Source organism: Staurois parvus, unplaced genomic scaffold (genome assembly GCF_062004578.1).
Source record: "Staurois parvus isolate SC_StPar_1 unplaced genomic scaffold, SC_StPar_1.0 ptg000450l, whole genome shotgun sequence".
NCBI classification, from domain to species: domain Eukaryota; kingdom Metazoa; phylum Chordata; class Amphibia; order Anura; family Ranidae; genus Staurois; species Staurois parvus.
Window position 1 is genome coordinate 614,712 of NW_028318246.1, and position 17,838 is coordinate 632,549.

The 17,838-nt window shown below is 38.8% G+C and overlaps 1 protein-coding gene across 7 annotated transcripts in view; it reads right to left on the bottom strand.

Annotated features, from left to right (window-relative positions):
- The window catches only part of DENND1B (DENN domain containing 1B), a 319,310-nt gene that overhangs the window by 93,662 nt on the left and 207,810 nt on the right, over positions 1-17,838 (bottom strand). For all 7 annotated transcript variants that reach the window (XM_089688668.1, XM_089688666.1, XM_089688667.1 and 4 more), the window contains 2 exons: positions 7,874-7,974; positions 2,876-2,921 (listed from right to left, as the gene is read on the bottom strand). In XM_089688668.1, the coding sequence (XP_089544794.1) occupies positions 2,876-2,921; positions 7,874-7,974 (147 nt within the window). The remainder of the gene's footprint in view (positions 1-2,875; positions 2,922-7,873; positions 7,975-17,838) is intronic.

Below are 17,838 nucleotides of genomic sequence, written 5' to 3' on the forward strand. Positions count from 1 at the left end.
GTCAAGATGTGCCATGCTGATAGACTCATACCCAAAAAGACTGAGTGCTGTACAATCAAAAGGTGCTTCAACAAAGTATTAGTTTAAGGTTGTGCAAACCTATGCAACCATATTATTTTAGTTTGTTATTTTTACTTCCGTCTGCCTAAAAGATTTAAGTTTGTTGTTCAACTGTGTTGGACAGTTTATAGGTTGCGTTAAAGGTGGAAAAAGTTCTGAAATTATTTATCTTTTTCTCATTTTTTTTACATCACAGAAACCTGACATTTTAACAGGGGTGTGTAGACTTTTTATATCCACTGTAGGATAACATTTTTTTATTCCCTTATATTTTAAAGATTAGGAGATGGGCAGGAGTTCTGTAGTCCCACAGAAGAAAACTGGCGCAAGGACTGACAACACTGCATGGGATTTTAGTGCAACAGAAGCACTGCAGTAATCTCAAATAGGAATTTATCTTCTGTAATTGCACAGTCCTCCAGTTTTCTAAAATTGCTTATTTTTTTTATTTATTGTTGGGCATGAATTACAACAGCATATAGTTACATGAAACTAAAGATAATGACATATAAAAGATGTATTAAAAAAATTTGTTTTTTCAGCTCTGGGATCCTACAGTGTCTAATCTACTGGCCAGAAGCCTATTAATTGGTCACGGGATCTGTAAGATTTGTCTGTGGCTCTTTAGCATGACTGGCTGGCATATCCCAAAATAGTTTTTTTTTGCATTGAACGTCAGAAGGTTATGGAGTGGTTTTAATGACCCTGGGTCCTCTTCTTCTATATGACTATATGATCATTCAAAAACTTGTTGAAAATGCTCCTATCGGATCCCACTGGTTTAGTTGGACTAAAGCTCGTTCCAGCTTCTATTAGCTTTAGAAAATCCAGCATTACTTTTTTTTTTTTTTTTACTACAGAGTTTCCAGGTCTGTCCCTCTATTTTTGTAGTGGAGGTTACCAGACATGCATTTGAGCACTACTTGCGGTAAGTTGATAAAGGGCTCCAACAAATTATGCATGTCGTCTTGAACATTTAATACGCTTATTTTGGTCAATCCTAAGGGTCCATGCACACTGGCTTAAGGTGGTTCTACCAAGTATTGACTCGGGGGGGCTGAATACAAATGAATGCCACACTTTTCAGATATTTGTAAAAAAATTTTAAAACTATCATTTTCCTTCCACTTCACAACTATGTGCCACTTTGTGTTGGTCTATCACATAAAATCCCAATAAAATACATTACCGTTTTTGGTTGTAACATGACAAAATGTGGAAAATTTCTAGGGGTATGAATACCTTTTCAAGGCACTGTAGCACCGTGCTATTGTAACTAGTAATTGTGCGGTCATGCAATGCTGTACCCACACAAAATATATAGAATAAATATAGCTTTCTTTGGTGGTAGTTGATCACCACTGGTTTTTTTTATTATTATATAAATAAAAAGGACCAAAAATTTGGGGGAGAAAAAACCCAATATCTTTTATTTTCTACTATGAAACATATCCAATAAAAAAAATTAAAAATCAAATTCTTCATAAATTTAGGCCAAAATGTTTTCTGCTACATATTTTTGGTTACAAAAATCCCCAATAAGCTTATATTGATTAGTTTGCGCAAATATTATAGCATCCACAAACTATGGGATATATACTGGAATTTATTTATTATACTAGTAGTGACGGTGATCAGCAACTTATAGCAAGACTGCGATATTGCGACGGACATTTTTAGACTAAATGACACTTTGTGGGAACTAGTGAAACTAATACAGTTATCAGTGCTAAAAATATACACTGATCACTGTATTAATGACATTGGTTGGGAAGGGGTTAACATTTAGGGTGATCAAAGGGTTAAGTGTGTGCCTAGCTATGTGCTTGGTGTAAACTACGTGGTGTTGTGGAAGTGATGGATCGTGTTCCCAGTTCTGATCTGAACAGACCTCTGCCTATGTAAACATAAGCAGAGCTTGGATGTTCTGATGATCTGCGGGTGGCAGCAAACATCCGTTCATGGGGACTCGGAGATCGGCTTCTGCTATGACAGTTGAGAGCAGAAGCGATTTGCAGGAGGGACGCGTGTGCCCCGTGAAGCGGAAATGCAAAATCATGTATATATACACGTGATTTTGCACAGGAGGGTTGCCCTGTAGCAGTAAAACTGCTACAGAGCGGGTTTCCAGTGGTTAAAAAAAAAAAAAAAAAGTTACTTGTTCTGTGCAACGATACTGCAACGATACTGACCTCCTCTGAAGTCCCCCGCTGGCACTGTCCACTCCTCCTCTCCTCCGAGTGCCTTTTCAACAAGCTGGCTGTTATGGAGGCTCCCGTGCGCACGTGGTCCCTAGTCGGGTTGTGTACACCCATAGGCAAAGAATTTGACTGACAGCAATTTTTCAAAATTGTTGCTCCTTTTTTGTTTATAACACAAAAAGTAAAAACTGAGGTGATCAAATACCACCAAAAGAAAACTCTATTTATGGGACACAAATTTCATTTTGGTACAGTGTTGCATGACAGTGCAAATGTCAGTTAAAAGTAAAGCAGCACCGTATCGGAAAAAATGGCCTGGTCAGGAATGGGGGTGATCTTCTGGAGCTGAAGTGGTTAAAGCAAAAAACTTTGCCATTAGTTTCACTTTAACTGGGGGACATTTTGTAAATAAATCATAATATTTACCTGATACTATAACCACAACCTTATGATGTTATGTACTTCTATAAGGTCAACATGAAAACACAAAAAACGTAAATAGTCTCCCAGTAAAATATGGAACTATAGTTACATGTAGAAAAAATGTAAGCGTTATATGACAGACAAGTAAAATATAAATGACAGTGATTTGTCAAGATAATATAATTTTATACCTCTAGAAGGCTGAAGTGAACTCCAATCAGATAAGGCATAGGGGCACTGCAAAAGAAAAGATAAAAATATAAAGATTATTTGAGCAAGAAAACACTAAATCCGGCAATAGATGGCTCGAAATTCAGCCAGTTCAGCAGGAACAGGCTGAATTTTGATCCATGTATGGGCAGGCTGTATGTATTGAAGTCATTCTCTCACTCGAATTCAGTACAACCAGTCTGTCATTTTTATATTTTGCCCAATCACGGTCAGAGGTTATAGCCACCAGTAGTGACCATTGTATTCAGCCGGCAGGGAAGTCTCTCCGCTCTGCCTGCCGGAAGAATACAATAGCGCTGTGGGAAGGATCATCAATACAGTGTCAACCCATGGCTGAAAGAAAGAAAATTGCATAATGTATGGCCCGCTTTAGACAGATAAAATCACTGCATTACTGTTTTTTTCATTGCCAAAGGAAGTAAGAGGAAATTCCTTAATTGAGGGATTCCTAATTTGACACCCGGGTCACCAGAACTAGTGTCCCCATTGGAAGAGTTCCCCTCTATTTCTGTTCCGTTGACAAACGGAAATTTGGTATTTTCTTTCACTTTCACTCTCTGTGATAATGGTAAACAGGTCAAGCAGAGAGGATGAATCTGTCCAAAATGTCTTGGTATGCTGATGCTTTAAGAGTTCCCTTGACTGGAATTAAGGGGCCAAACCCAACCCCTAAAAAACAACCCCACACCATAATCCCCCCTCCACCGAAAATTACACTCAGCACAACGCAGTCAAGCAAGTACCGTTCTCCTGGCAACTGCCAAACCCAGACACGTTCGTCAGATTGCCAGACAGAGAAGTGTGATTCGTCACTCCAGAGAACACGTCTCTACTGCTCTAGAGTCCAGTGGCGGCATGCTTTACACCACTGCATCCGAAACTTTGCATTGCACATGGTGATGTAAGGCTAGGATGCAGGTACTTGGCCATGGAAACCCATTCCATGAAGCTCTCTACACACTGTTGCCTTGCTAATCTGAAGGCCACATGAAGTTTGGAGGTCTTTAGCTGTTGACTCTGCAAACAGTTGGTGACTTCCGTGCTTCAGCATGCGCTGACCCAGCTCTGACATTTTACATGGCCTACCACTCCATGGCTGTGTTGCTATTGTTCCCCATTGCTTCCACTTTGTTATAATACCACAAACAGTTGACCATGGAATATTTAGTAGCAAAGAAATTAAACAGATGGACTTATTGCACTGGTGGCAACCTATTATGGTACCGCACTTCAATTCACTGAGTTTCTGAGAGCGACCCATTCTTTCAAAACTGTTTGTAGAAGCAGTCTGCATGCCTAGGTGCTTGATTTTTTAAACCCGTGACCATGGAGGTGATTGAAACAACCTGAATCCAATGATTTGGAGGGGTGTCCCAATACTTTTGGCAATATAGTGTAGGTGTTTAGACTCGTAAAGGTATATTGTGCCATTTCATGCTAAAACTTAATATCTATTTATGGATTACAATATCTAAATGCAATGCCATACAGAGTCTAATTTATCCCTTAAAGAAAGTAAGGTTTCGGCAGTCCCCCAAAGTAATGAAATGAAGCATGGAAAATTAGTTTAAGACGCAGAAATGTCAGGTTTAAATTCCGCTAAATAATAAAGCAGCCATTGTAATCAATTATTTCAGGTACCTTAATAAACTAAATCATAAAGCATTTTGCTCAAGCTGTATAAGTTGTAAGCACATTTGCCAGTCCTGGCTTACATGGACACTATCTACATAGATTAGAGTTTGTACGTTCTTCACATGTCTCTATGTCTTTCACCAAGTGTACTGGTTTTCCTTCCACAATCCAAAAACATGATGGTAGGTTAGTTGGCTTCTCCCCAAAGTTCAGTGGGAGTGTGGTAGGATATTAGATTGCAGGGACAGAGAGTAACATGAATTGTTCATGGTAAATCTGTGTGTGATATGTTGGCTCTTTACTTTTGTAAATTAAATATTGCATAAAAAAGAAGTTTGTATTTAAGCTATGTAACATGATCTTGGAGAAAGAAGCAGAGGAGCTACTCCTTTCATACAGTTCCATCACAGTTTCCATTACATTACTGCATTCTGCTCCAGTGCTTCAAATTAAGGGGAAGAAACCTTATCAAAGGAAATGCCTTGCTCCTGAAGCCCTTACAACCCAGTGCATGGATGAACATGTGTTTTTTGTTAAAGAATGCTGGTTTAAAAGTCTAACTAGAATATTGTTTTTAAATAAGGAACAGTCACTTTTTCCTCATTTACTTCCAATGGCAGAGCAGTGAACATGAAGTCCAATGTCTGGCAAGCTTAAACTGAACCCCAGATGGTCTTTATAGACAGATCTATATTTCAGTTAGTCTTATTACACAGGCACCCCTGCTAGACACAAAAGCCAGGTCCCAAACCTCACTACACTACAATTGAGCAAAACAGCTCAGTCCAGGTTCAATTCCAGACTGTGATTGGATCAAAAACAGCCATATCTATGCCTGTATAAGTCCTGTTGTGCTTTCAGTCAATGCTTTTTCTATTACCTTATTCTTATTGAAAGAACAACTTATATACAAAACATATTCCAATGTATCCCACAAGGTTAACCTTTTCTCCATGGTCATACCTGCTCAGTTACCACATGCTGAGAAGGGGAAGAGCCCCATATAGGAATAGAAAATTAAATCCCTCCCTGTGTGGTGTTCATTTACAGGCTGATGCAATTTTATTGGAATTATATGAAGTTCTGTTATGTAGCTATTTTTGATAACACAGTTCTTTGTGTTGCTGCTCAAATTATAACATGAGAAAAGTTGAAATATTTCTGTAAGATTAGGGAAAGAGAGTTAAACGTAGGCAATTAGTTTATCATCTTATCCATTCCTAGTAAACATCAGAAAGTACTGCCCTTATACTAGAAAGAGATGGCTACTGCTCTGTTTATCATGTGTGTCTTCTAAAACAGAAAGCTTGAAAATGCAGTATGACCCCCCCCCCCCCATCTCAGACCAAAGACAGGGTGTTTTGTGTCTGCACTCTACACTGCCAGAATTCCAAATTCTAACTGTCGCTGGAATGTCCCAAATTTAATTAGTGGACTAATAAGTCACGGAAAAGAAGCTGATTCAAACCCCCTGGCTGCTGATCTGTCCAAATTAAGTCATACCGAAGAGATATAAGACAGTTGTAAGCAAATCTGAAGCTTTCTGAATCCTTTTTTTAAAACAATTCATCTCTGTACTAAAATAATTAACAAAGATGCAGCACCAACAAATTAATTTTTGTGGTTATTAGAAGCGAACAGACCACCCACATGTCACAGACCACACTGATGTAGGGACAATCCTTTGACAGTATAATTTTGCTTGTGTCCCCTTCCCCTTAGGGCATTTAGTATGAATATGACTGTAAATTGAGCAGCAAGAAATCCTACTTTAAAGAATAAAGGATGCTTTAATTCTGCAGAAGCAAAGATCTGCCACAGTTTTCAGTTTCATATAGAAGGAACCATTATCAGGAGCAAATGGAATGACTTCTTAATCAAACTATGTGGCACAAATGGGTGGGATATATTAGGCAGCAAGTGAACAGGTTGCTGTCTCTTAAGTTGATGTGTTGAAAGCAGAAAAAATGGGCAAGCTTAGGATTTTGAGTGATTTTTGTAATGGCTAGACTATATGGAGTAATGGCTATTACATATGGGGATGCGTAGCCTCAGACCGGTCAGGGTGCCTGTGCTGACCCGTGTCCACAGCCAAAAGCCAAAGGGCACATGTGCCTCAGAACTGGACCACAGAACAATGAAAGCCTGGTCTGATTAATTCAAGAAAGGTTTGAGGAACACAACACAGAGTGTGAGGTGTTGGTTTCAAATTTTCCAGATCTCAATCCAATCAAGCATCTGTGGGATGTGCTGGAAAACCAAACTCAGTCCATGAAGCCCCACCTCGCAATTTACAGGACTTAAAGGATCTGCTACTGATGGCTTGCTGCCAGAAACCACAGCATACCTTCAGATGTCTAGTGGAGTTCATGCCTCAACGGGTTATAGTGGGTGGTCAAAATGTTATGGCTTGTCGGTGTATATTCTAGTTCCCGGACGGGGGGGAAACTCAGTATACCTAGACTATTTTCTATGCGACATCACTGCAGCAGTCTTGGTATTCTATGCTAACTAACCAGAATACCATATTGCAGACACAAACCTAAAGATTGAAAATGGCAGAGTTCCTATTTATTGGGACATTAGCTTAGATCTCTGACAGCAGCCCTGAAGCTATGTATTTGGTCAATGCAAATATCATGTGAAAATATGACACAGTCATAGGGAACTAAAATCTTTTTATTCTCACGTCATTTACAAGCAATTTGCCTTCTAAAAAGGCACCAGAAGTTAAAAAGAAATATAGAAATATTTAAACCATAGTTCATTTAGTCAGAAGCCACTGAGAGAAGAACCAAGTCATTATAATAAACACGTCTATACATCAGATATGGGTTTTCTATATGCTTCATAACTGTTGTGTACACTAAAATGATGTAAATTGCCTCTTAGAAAATTATCAATAATGCTGTTATTGTAACCTGTGCCATTCAAGTCCTTACAACATTTTCAACAGACATATTAAAGGGTCAGTACTTTCTGGTTTATGTTGTAGAAATATACTGCATATCGCCAACATGTATGCAGCAATTTATACAAATATATATTACCTTTGTTAATATCAAATCTCTGCCTCAGTGTGTCTTATAATCTTATGACCCCCAACACAGCTATACAAGCACACACTTTAGGATTATTTTATTTAGAAGCCAATGGCTTTAACAGTATATATTCAGTTGTGAAAAGAAATTGGTCATCTGGGAAAAAAAAAACCTATGTGAACAAAGGGAGAATATACAAACTATGTAGATATTAGCACTAGTGAAAATCAGTGCAAGAAGGCTACCTTTTTGAAAGCCCGTTCTGGTTATTATAATACTCACCAGCAATAGTCCAGGAGGTGTGGAGGAAGAACTGGGATGTAAATGTGCTGCCAATACATGGGGTACAGCAGGGAAGCAGAAGCGTGAACACAGGCTGTCAACTGCAAAAGAGATGAAAGGCGCATTACACAAATATATATCATAAATATAGATGTGAAAAAAATATTGCAACATACAGCTTACAGTATAACTGAATGCAAAACTTTTATTTTATGTTTTGGACAGAGTTGAAAAGGATTAGAATTTGAGTGGCCCCCATTAGGGACAATCACCCTCTTTATTTGTCCAGTTGACTGCTAACTCAGAAAGAGAAAGAACAACCCAAATTGTAGGTTGTCACCAATATATAGGAACAGATGAGAAATCTTCCAGTAGGGATGAAGTTCTGGTTACAGTTATGGATTTCCCTAACTTTGGAGGGATTTCCGTTCACTTCCTTTTTTGGCTGTGGGGCAGGAAATGAGGGAAAATCTCCCCAATGGGACACAGAGGGCAAAAAAACTGACAGGAATTATAACCCTCTCTTACTCTATCCATAAAGAAAATAAAAAGGTTTTCCTTTAGTTCAACTTTAAAGAGAAATACCAGGTAAGCAGTAAAATTTCTGCCTGTACACCTAATCAATAACCTAACAATGCAAAAACTCTAAAGTAAAAAGAAAAAATTCACAGATACATGTCATCACTAGGTAGAGATTACTATCTTTCAATCACTACTGCAAGAGCATGCATAAATTATTTCGAAAAGATAAGGTATGTGCAGAAAAAAATGATAGAGATGTTTATGTTAGAATCTCTTGTCTGCTCTGGCTAAGCAACATATGTTAGAGAGCACTCATTGTTCAGTTAGCTCTGATGAAGAAGGGACCCCCTTCGAAACGCATCAGCTGTACTCTGAGAATCTACCCCTATGATGGGACTCGCACAGGCTTCTCACTTCTAAAGTTCCTTTGAGGACTTACATGCTTGATTTACTTCGTTGTTTGTATTATTCTGAATTTAATAAAATTTTGGTTTGCTGAGGTAATACTCAAGGTTGGTGCGCTTTCTTTTTGTTTCACTAAGCAACATATGTTCCCAGAACACCACAGGACTTTTACATAGCAGCATGGCCAATTGGGCATAAGCAAAGGTAAAGGTAAAATCAGAAGTCCTGAGGTGTAGGTTAGGCACCCTGATTTTACTTTCAATGTTATATGGCAAGTACCATCACATTTCAAACTATACACATACATATAAAAATGAAAAGATGTGTATAATTACCCATTTTCTGTCCGCTTCAGTCCGTCACATGATCCAACTCCCCTGTGTCAGTCAGCATTTGGCTGCAGGGGAAAGGTGCGAGCGCCGACAACAGCTGGGAAATGGGTGCCTTTTGGCCACAGATTCTGAATTTTCTAGCGGTTGTCGAGCACTCTCTCCTTTCCTGTGCAGTCGCAGCTGACTGACACAGGGGATTACATCTGATGACCAGACCAAAGTGGGCTTAAATTGGTAAGGATACACATTTTTATTGCCCTCTGTGTTGCTACTTCCAGTCTGGTGTATATGCTGTCACTGGAACATGAAGTTAGTGGAATGATCTTTTACGGAATCCCAAATAACAGAAAAAACTTGGCAGGACTTTTAAACTTTCTCCACTCTATTCGAAACGATAAAGAAATTGACTGGATATACCCTTTAATGACATTAGAACCCACATACCTTAATGACATTATAGGCACCCACACCACTCATAATAAAATAAGATATATTTGATAACCTTTTTCAGGTCACCTTAAAATGCATGTCAAAAATACATACTGTCTTCATGTAATCTCATCATGTAAAATTCAGTCATTACAATTTATTTTTTGAAGCAAAAATATATTGGGATAAATAAAATTGAACGGAACCAGTAGCTAGACGAGGTAACAGATTTGATTACAGAAAACGGAACTCGGACATGCTGGTAATATAGCCGGAACAAATGAGTAAAGATGATCTCAGAAGCAACCAAACATTTTCACTTTCAGACCTTTAGGAGATAAGTGACAGGTATAATCTATCTGGTTTCACTTCATTCTCTCTTTTTCTATATTTTATAGATGGCTCAGACTGTCTGTACCAAGATCACAAAATATGCCCATAAACAGTTTATTCATGTAAAGTATTTAGTCAATGTGACATAGTCCGTGCCCAGTGTCTGATTTTACTCCAGGCTTTAATGAATACTCTGAATAAAGATTTAACCCTCACAAAGAGGTATATTAATAGAGCGGTCAATCTGATAATCACCAAACATTCTCTGTAGATGAATCTTCCACTTTAAATGACTGATTAATTCACCACCAGTCAATGTTTGGTGAAACTCATGTCCACTGCTATAATGTAAAATCTGTAGGTTTAAGATAAAACATGATAATTAGATGAACACTATAGATAATTTGATGTGTTAAACATTCCAAAAATGTCTAAATGCATACAAAATACATAGGATGATGTTACTATATGATGACTGTTCTATGTATGTTATGAGACACCAGTACCATAGCAGGTACCGATTCCTCTGATGAACCGTATGGATCCTGATCGTTACAGAACATGTCTAATTGTGCCTGTTATGGGAGGCAGAGCCCTGGCTACCTAAGTTCATTTAACCCTACTAAATGTGGCTAGCAGCAAGCCCTGAATGCTCCCCAGAGAGCTCGTTAGGACTGATTGGCAAACGAGGGAGAACCAGGAGGCGGTAGGGAGCATCTGGAAAGGGTCGTGATAACAGGAGCTAAGCCTATCTTGCAGAACGCTCTCTCGGGATAAGACTGCTCTCTGTCACACACTGTCACCACTGCCCATACAGCTGTCTTGTGGTGACAGTGCAACATCAATCACTTGTTAGACAAACTAGCATTAACCCTTTTTAAAACGCTATAGTGTGCGTGCAGGAAAAAAAAACAAAATTCAATAAATACAATTTACTAATGTTACATTGCTTTCCTCTAGCCTGAGTACAATGAGTTCTGAACCATCATATTTGCAGAGATCTATACTGAGGAGAAAATGCCGCAGTGGGAGAGAGGTCCTGGACCTCTCAGGTGTGCAAATTTACAGAAGAATGTGGTCTCCCATGGGACTACAGAGCCACAGTAATGACTAGGTGAAAGAATGGGAGCATTCTTCCTGTGGTGCTCTGTAAAGACTTGGATGTTTTTTATTAAAAACCACAGATCAAAGGGGACTTTACAAAACAAATATTCAGGAGGGGCCTATATCAATTTTTAGAAGCGTAAAAACATAAGTGTGCAACAAAAATCGTCAATAGAATACTATCATCCCACAAGCACATATAGTACAATATGTGTCAGCTTCTGAAAAGTGTCTTATCATTGGCTATCAAAGTAGAAAGAATCTGGAAGCCATGTTTACCACACAGAAAGCTGATTTTTAACCATATTCAGGAAAGTTGCCTCAAAAAAGCAAAAATATTCAACAGAGTTTGAAGCAACAGATAAAACAAATATGATGGAATACTTGACCGCTCTACATGCTTGTTCGAGGCGGTATGGAACCCATGGGATATCTTTATTTCTTCTCAACCTACCTAAAATGTACGGTTCTAACGTGTGTGTGTGTGTGTGTTATAATAAATAAAAAAAAAAATATACAAGTGTGTCCTGGGTGTTTTATTCTACCAGACAGCAATGCCAAATCTAAGGAGGACAGTGTGAGACCTCTAAGGTAGTGCATTGCAATCTGTTGTAACTTCCAAACTCCAAAAAATGATGTATTGTATATACTTTTTATAGTTTTTGTCAATTTATTCATACTTATTTCTATCATCTATTAATTTGACACAGGACCCTGTAGGATAGTAAACATGCTGCTGGTATTTGCTTTCAGTGGCTAACAACAGGTATCCTCAATCGACTGAAAAAAATGGATTTTAGCAGTTGCAGCTATGAGGAGGCCCCTTCAATGTTTCCACACAAAAAATGCAAGCATTGCCAGTTGAGTAGTCTGCACCAGGGAGGGGTTAGAAATTGATAGCATCACTTGTTAAGTTGACTGCACTGGGAAGAGCAATCAGCAGTAGGTGCATTGGTGAAACAGTACCAAGGCCAGTGTGTGCCCTCACATCCTACCATCACCAATACTGTTGTTGAGACAAAGTGCTGTGATATGTGATGGTGAGAAACATAGCGACTGGAACAAAAGTACCGAACTCATCTGTTTTTAAAGGTGACATATTGGAAATAGTGATTTTTCCATAGCACAGGTGCATTAAAAATACACAAAACTGCATGGCCCTACACTCACAGCATCCCTACAGTGTGGTTAAGTCTTGACAAAGGGGTCCTTTGAGCTCCCAAAACAATGGTATGTTCACACATAGGATATTTTTACTTTTTTTGTTTTGTTTTCCTGATGGCATAGTGATTTATCTTAATATGCTGGCAACTTCTGTTCGACTTTAGTATAGGATACTCTTATCTATTCTATTGTTTTGAGCACCCTGAAGTTGACTTTATTATTATTATAGGTGTGTACCATGACATTACAACCCCCCCCGCTTTGGGATTATGTACTTCCCGTGTCTGACTGCTGGGCAGCTTTCAATCTCCACCTCAAGGAGGCAACATTTCTCCTCAATTTAATAAAACATTATTATATAAGCAACCAATCTAACCAGCCAACAGGAGTCCATCTTGCATTGGCCACAGTAAACTCTAATAGGCAGCTCACAAAAGGAAACAGCTCAGGGAGGACCATACAAACACAGCGAGGAACATTCATTGTGCAAAGTGAAAGTGGATCAACAAAGATCTCTTTAACCACAAGCTTACAGGGCACTTATACCCCCTTCCTGCCCAGGCCAATTTCCAGCTTTCAGCGCTGTCGCACTTTGAATGACAATTGCACGGTCATGCAACACTGTACCCATATGAAATTTTTATCATTTTTTTGTGACAGATAGAGCTTTATTTTGATGGTATTTAATCAACTCTGGGTTTTTTATTTTTTCTTAAACCAAAAACCACTGAAAATTTTGAAAAAAAAAGTTTTTTCTTAGTTTTTGTTATAAAATTTTGTAAATAAGTGATTTATCTCCTTCACTGATGAGCTCTAATGAGGCTGCAGTGATGGGCACTGATGGACACTGATAGCTGGCACTGATGGGCATTGACAGGCATCACAGATGGGCACTGAAAGGCAGCACTGATACATGGCACTGATAGGCGGCACTTACTGGCACTGATAGGCAGCACTGACTGGCAGCACTGATAGGTGGCACAGATTGGCAGCACTGATAGGCATTGATAGGTGGCACTGACTGGCACTGATCGGTGACACTGAAAGGCAGCTCAGATGGGCACTGATATATGTCATTGATGTGCACTGGTAGGCACTGATATGTGGCATTAATGGGCACTGGCAGATGGCATGGATGAGCACTGACAGCTGGCACTAATGGACACTGACAGGTGGCACTGCTCGGGCTACACAGATCATCAGGGCACACTGATCATCAGTGCCCTGATGATCAGTGTACATGTCCCCTCCGCGGAAAGCCAAATGCTGGCTCTCCTCTCCTCACGAGCTGTCCGCATGACAGCTCGAGAGGAGAGAAATGCCGATAACCGGCATTTCCCTGTTTCCATGTGATCAGCTGTGATTGGACACAGCTGATCACATGACCGAGCCGACATCTTCGGCTCTTTCCATGATCGGTGATCCGCTGTGTCCTCCCAGAACGAGAGAACCACCTTGCGTCCGTCATATTACTATATGGCGGGTGGGAGGTGGTTAAATAGCGTGGTGGCAGGACCGGTGATAGACTGTTTTGCGCCCTAAGAAAGACCAGCTACTGTTTTGCGCCCCCTCCAAAAAAAAATATAAAACATTAATAAAAAATTTTTCAAACAGAAATTATGAAATCAACAAACTGCTAAATTTCTTTGACTGGCTAAATTTCAATGACTGGCCATATATCGTTACTTGGCAGCGAAGCAAACAATAGCTAAGGCCTGGAGGAAGCCCTCAGTCTCTATACAGGAAGTCAGGGATCATATGACTTCAATGTTAATCAATGCAAAATTGTCCAGTACCCTTACCAGTCTCCAGCTCAAATTCCTTTAGATATGGGAGCCATGGCTCAACTATGTCCTACCTTCTTTGGATCCAGCAAGCCTAACTTACCTTTAGCCTTCCACGTGCATTGACACCCAAGTTTGTGAAGATGTTCTCCCTCCCCCACCCTCCATCTTTCCTTTCCTATCCCCAGCCACCTGCTCTACCTGACCCCATCTCCCCTTCTCCTCTTTATCAGTTTTGAGCTCCTCTACCCCTCTAGATAGTCTACTTTTGTCAGTTACTGATACCTTCAGAAATATGTTATGTACTATGTGCCTTGTGCCTTTGTATTGAGATATTATCTTCTGGATTACAATTTATTGTTTTCTGATACTGTTGCCCCTGAGTGGGCGTAACAGCTGTCATGATTCTTACTTTTCTGAAAATCTTAAAAAAAATCTTTGAACAAGAAAAACACAGTTTTTGGTGTGAATGGCCCTGACACAGATTACCCTCTGCTAAAGATAAGACAGAGAAAATGCTTCCTCTTGCCTGCAGCAGAGGGATGACATCATCCTAGCCTACACAAAATCAATGACGGCAGCTTAAGGATGTCACAATAAAAAGGTGCAGCTATTCTGAACATCATGAGAATGTATTCATGGAGACTTGTATGGTTACTGAAAGGTGCACTTTAGGCCCATCCACAGGGAAAGTTAAGTTAAAATAAGTAATGTATTTAAGTTATTCTTTAGTGGGAACCGCTATAATAACTAATAAACCAATAATAGAATAAATAACCAATGCCAGACAATAGAAATCTTGTTTGAGGGTTGGTATTGAGAATTATGTATACAACATGTCAGGAAATCCAGACAGAAAATGACTGCAACATCTAACAGATTTACGGTGTCGATTTTAGCCATTAGCCACTGGCCAAAATATCAGGTCACATATAATGTAACCAGCTATTTATTGTGAATGTATCTCAGAGACAAGTAGAGATGCTAGAGTGGTGGTATTTACCATCTATACTGGAGACCTAAATACATACAATTACAGCAAATAGAACCTACTGAAGCATTAGGTTACATGTACACTAGTCTACCCTGACCATGGCCGTGGGAAAATGGAAAACAACGCTAGTATGCATGGAGCCAACACTTCCCTCTCCTGAATGAGGAAGATTTACATTCTGGATAGGAACATTTTGACAGACGGCCGCAGGAAAATGGAAAACACGGTAAAAAGGTTTACATGAGTTTTTGCCACGTTTTCTCACGGCTGGAGGTCAAAATGTTCCTCTCCCGGATGCAATTCTGCCATGTTCACGAGAGGGAGTTTTAGGCTCCCTCTCCTGAACTTGCAATTTTTTTTTTTAGGCTAAAAGAACCCTGGATAAAAAATGCTGGTAATAGCAGTTTTTAGTAGCGTTTAGGAGCATTAGCGTTTTTACAGTACATGAAGAGGCAAAAAATTAAACATGTAGAAATATAACGTTTAGCTTTTTTTCTGCTGGAAAAACGCTCCAAAAAAACCCTACAAAAACAACTTTTTTTCTGCTCCTAGATACTGAAGCTCAAAAAATGCTAATAGCCTAAATTAGTGTGCATGGAAGCATAGGATAACACTATTTAGCTTCTAGGAGCAAAAAACAAAAATGCTAATAGCAGCTTAGCAGCGTAATAAAACACTAGTGTGCATGAAGCCTTAGGCTGGCCATACACTATACAATTTTCTTACAATTGTCTGGCCAATTTCCTTTAGATTTACCTTCAACTATGTACTGCAAAAGCCTGCCTAATTGGATACAATTGAAAGTGTTGTTTGGGTTTGACCTCATATTATATGGTTTTTGGTAAATCGAAACCAAAAAACTCAAGAAAATTGTATCATGTATGGCCATGTTTTTGCGCACAACTTTTACATGTTTTTGCTCATTTATGCACGCTTTCAGCTTCTTTATCTTTTCCATCAGCTTTTATTTCTTTTTTTTTATTATCATTCATTTATTATAATTTTTTTTTGTAGTGTGAAGTGGGGTTAATATTTTATGTATTGTCTTATTTTTTTTTTGGCTAGGATAAATAACACTAATAATAATAAATGAATAAATAAATGTAAATAAAATAAAAATCATAAATAAATATAATAAATTAACATTTATAAAGTATAATTAGTAATTAATAATAATAATAATAATACATTATTATTAAGAACTTATTTAATTTATTTATTTTAGGGTTATGGGGTTAAGTTTACAAGTTAATTACCATTTATTACTACAATTGATTATTTTTTTATTATTGATGATTTTAATGTTTTTATTTTACATTTATTTATGCATACATTATCACTACTTTTTTTAAAACATTTTTTCATTTAAGCAGAAAATTGCACACAAACGCATGAATCATGCGTTTCCATTAATTTCTATGGAATTAAAAACACTCAAAAACGTGAAAATCTGCCCAAATAGGGCAAAAAAATATCTCCAGAACTTGTTTGAACTTCGGACGTTTGGCTTCAGGCGACTTGGAGTGGAGATAAAAACCATCTGCATTGAGAACAATTGATTTTTTTCTCCTCAAGAGTTTTTGAGCTTGGAGCTTCAAGCTTTAAATCGCTCAAGTGTGAATCCAGCCTTAATCCCACCTAAACACGGCAGCTCCTAAACTCTGCTAGAAGCCTATGTGTACATGGACACATAGGGGTTTATTTACTAAAGCTGGAGAGTCCAAAATCAGACTCCCTTCTGCATAGAAACCAATCAGCTTCCAGGTTTCATTGCCAAAGCTTCATTGAACAAGCTGAGGTTAGAAGCTGATTGGTTTCTATGCAGAAGGGAGTCTGATTTTGGACTCTCCAGCTTTAGTAAATAAACCCCATAGGCTTTTATGGGGTTGAGTTTAGGAGCTTGGGCAACAAAAAACTCAAGTTTAAGAGTTTCCAGTGTACAAGAAGCCTAACTGTATGAAGAGTGCTGCACCTGGTAGAAGATACACTGCACACTGACTTAATTGTTTTGTTAATCTTTGCAGATAACAACTAGAGCAATGTCAGAGCTGACGGCAGTCTGGCAATTATCTGGACTGGAGGCAGTCAGTCCCAGCCCAACTAAAAAAATATCTTAAAAACACACATGTGGACAGCAAGCATAAGTATGGAAGAAGTGCTGAAAGCTGAGGGGAGACGTTTAGGTTCTGGTGCCTTAGCAAATGTTCCAGCTATCATAGGAAGACGGCAAACATCAAGAACTAAACTATTAGGGAGTGGTTACTGCTGCCACATCCTCGGGGCTCAAGATAATACAGCTATTTCTATTTCTCTATAGAAAAATGATCCAATAACATACAGATGTTCATCTCTGAAGCACCACAAACCTGCTACACACTGCCATATGTATTACAAACAGTTGACAAGTGTGCACTCTATTCTTTTACAGTAGACAGTGATTTTTATTGGTTTAAAGTTAAGTATGGCCAAAGCTTTTTTGGTCATACTTCTCTCTTGGGTCACAGGAGTATACTTCTGTGACCCAGATTCAGCCAACAGAGCCCACTGTTGGCTGACGTCACTGAGCCAGTCCAGGTTCTGGAAGTATCTCAAATTTAATGTCGGGATCCACCCAGATGCCTGACCGTCAGCTGACTTAGGCTGGCCATACAGTATACAATTTTCTGTTCAATTTCTTTTAGATTTACCTTCAACTGTGTAGTGCAAAGGCTTGCTTAATTGGATACAATTGAAAGTGTTGTTTAGGTTATACCTCATATTATATGGTTTTTGGTAAATCTAAAGCAATTTTCTAAAGAAAATTGTATAATGTATGGCCAGCCTTAGTCTCTCAGTGTGCTGTTTAGAGCCTGAGCCCCCTCCACAATCCAACAGTACAGCACTCCAGGGGGAGCTGGA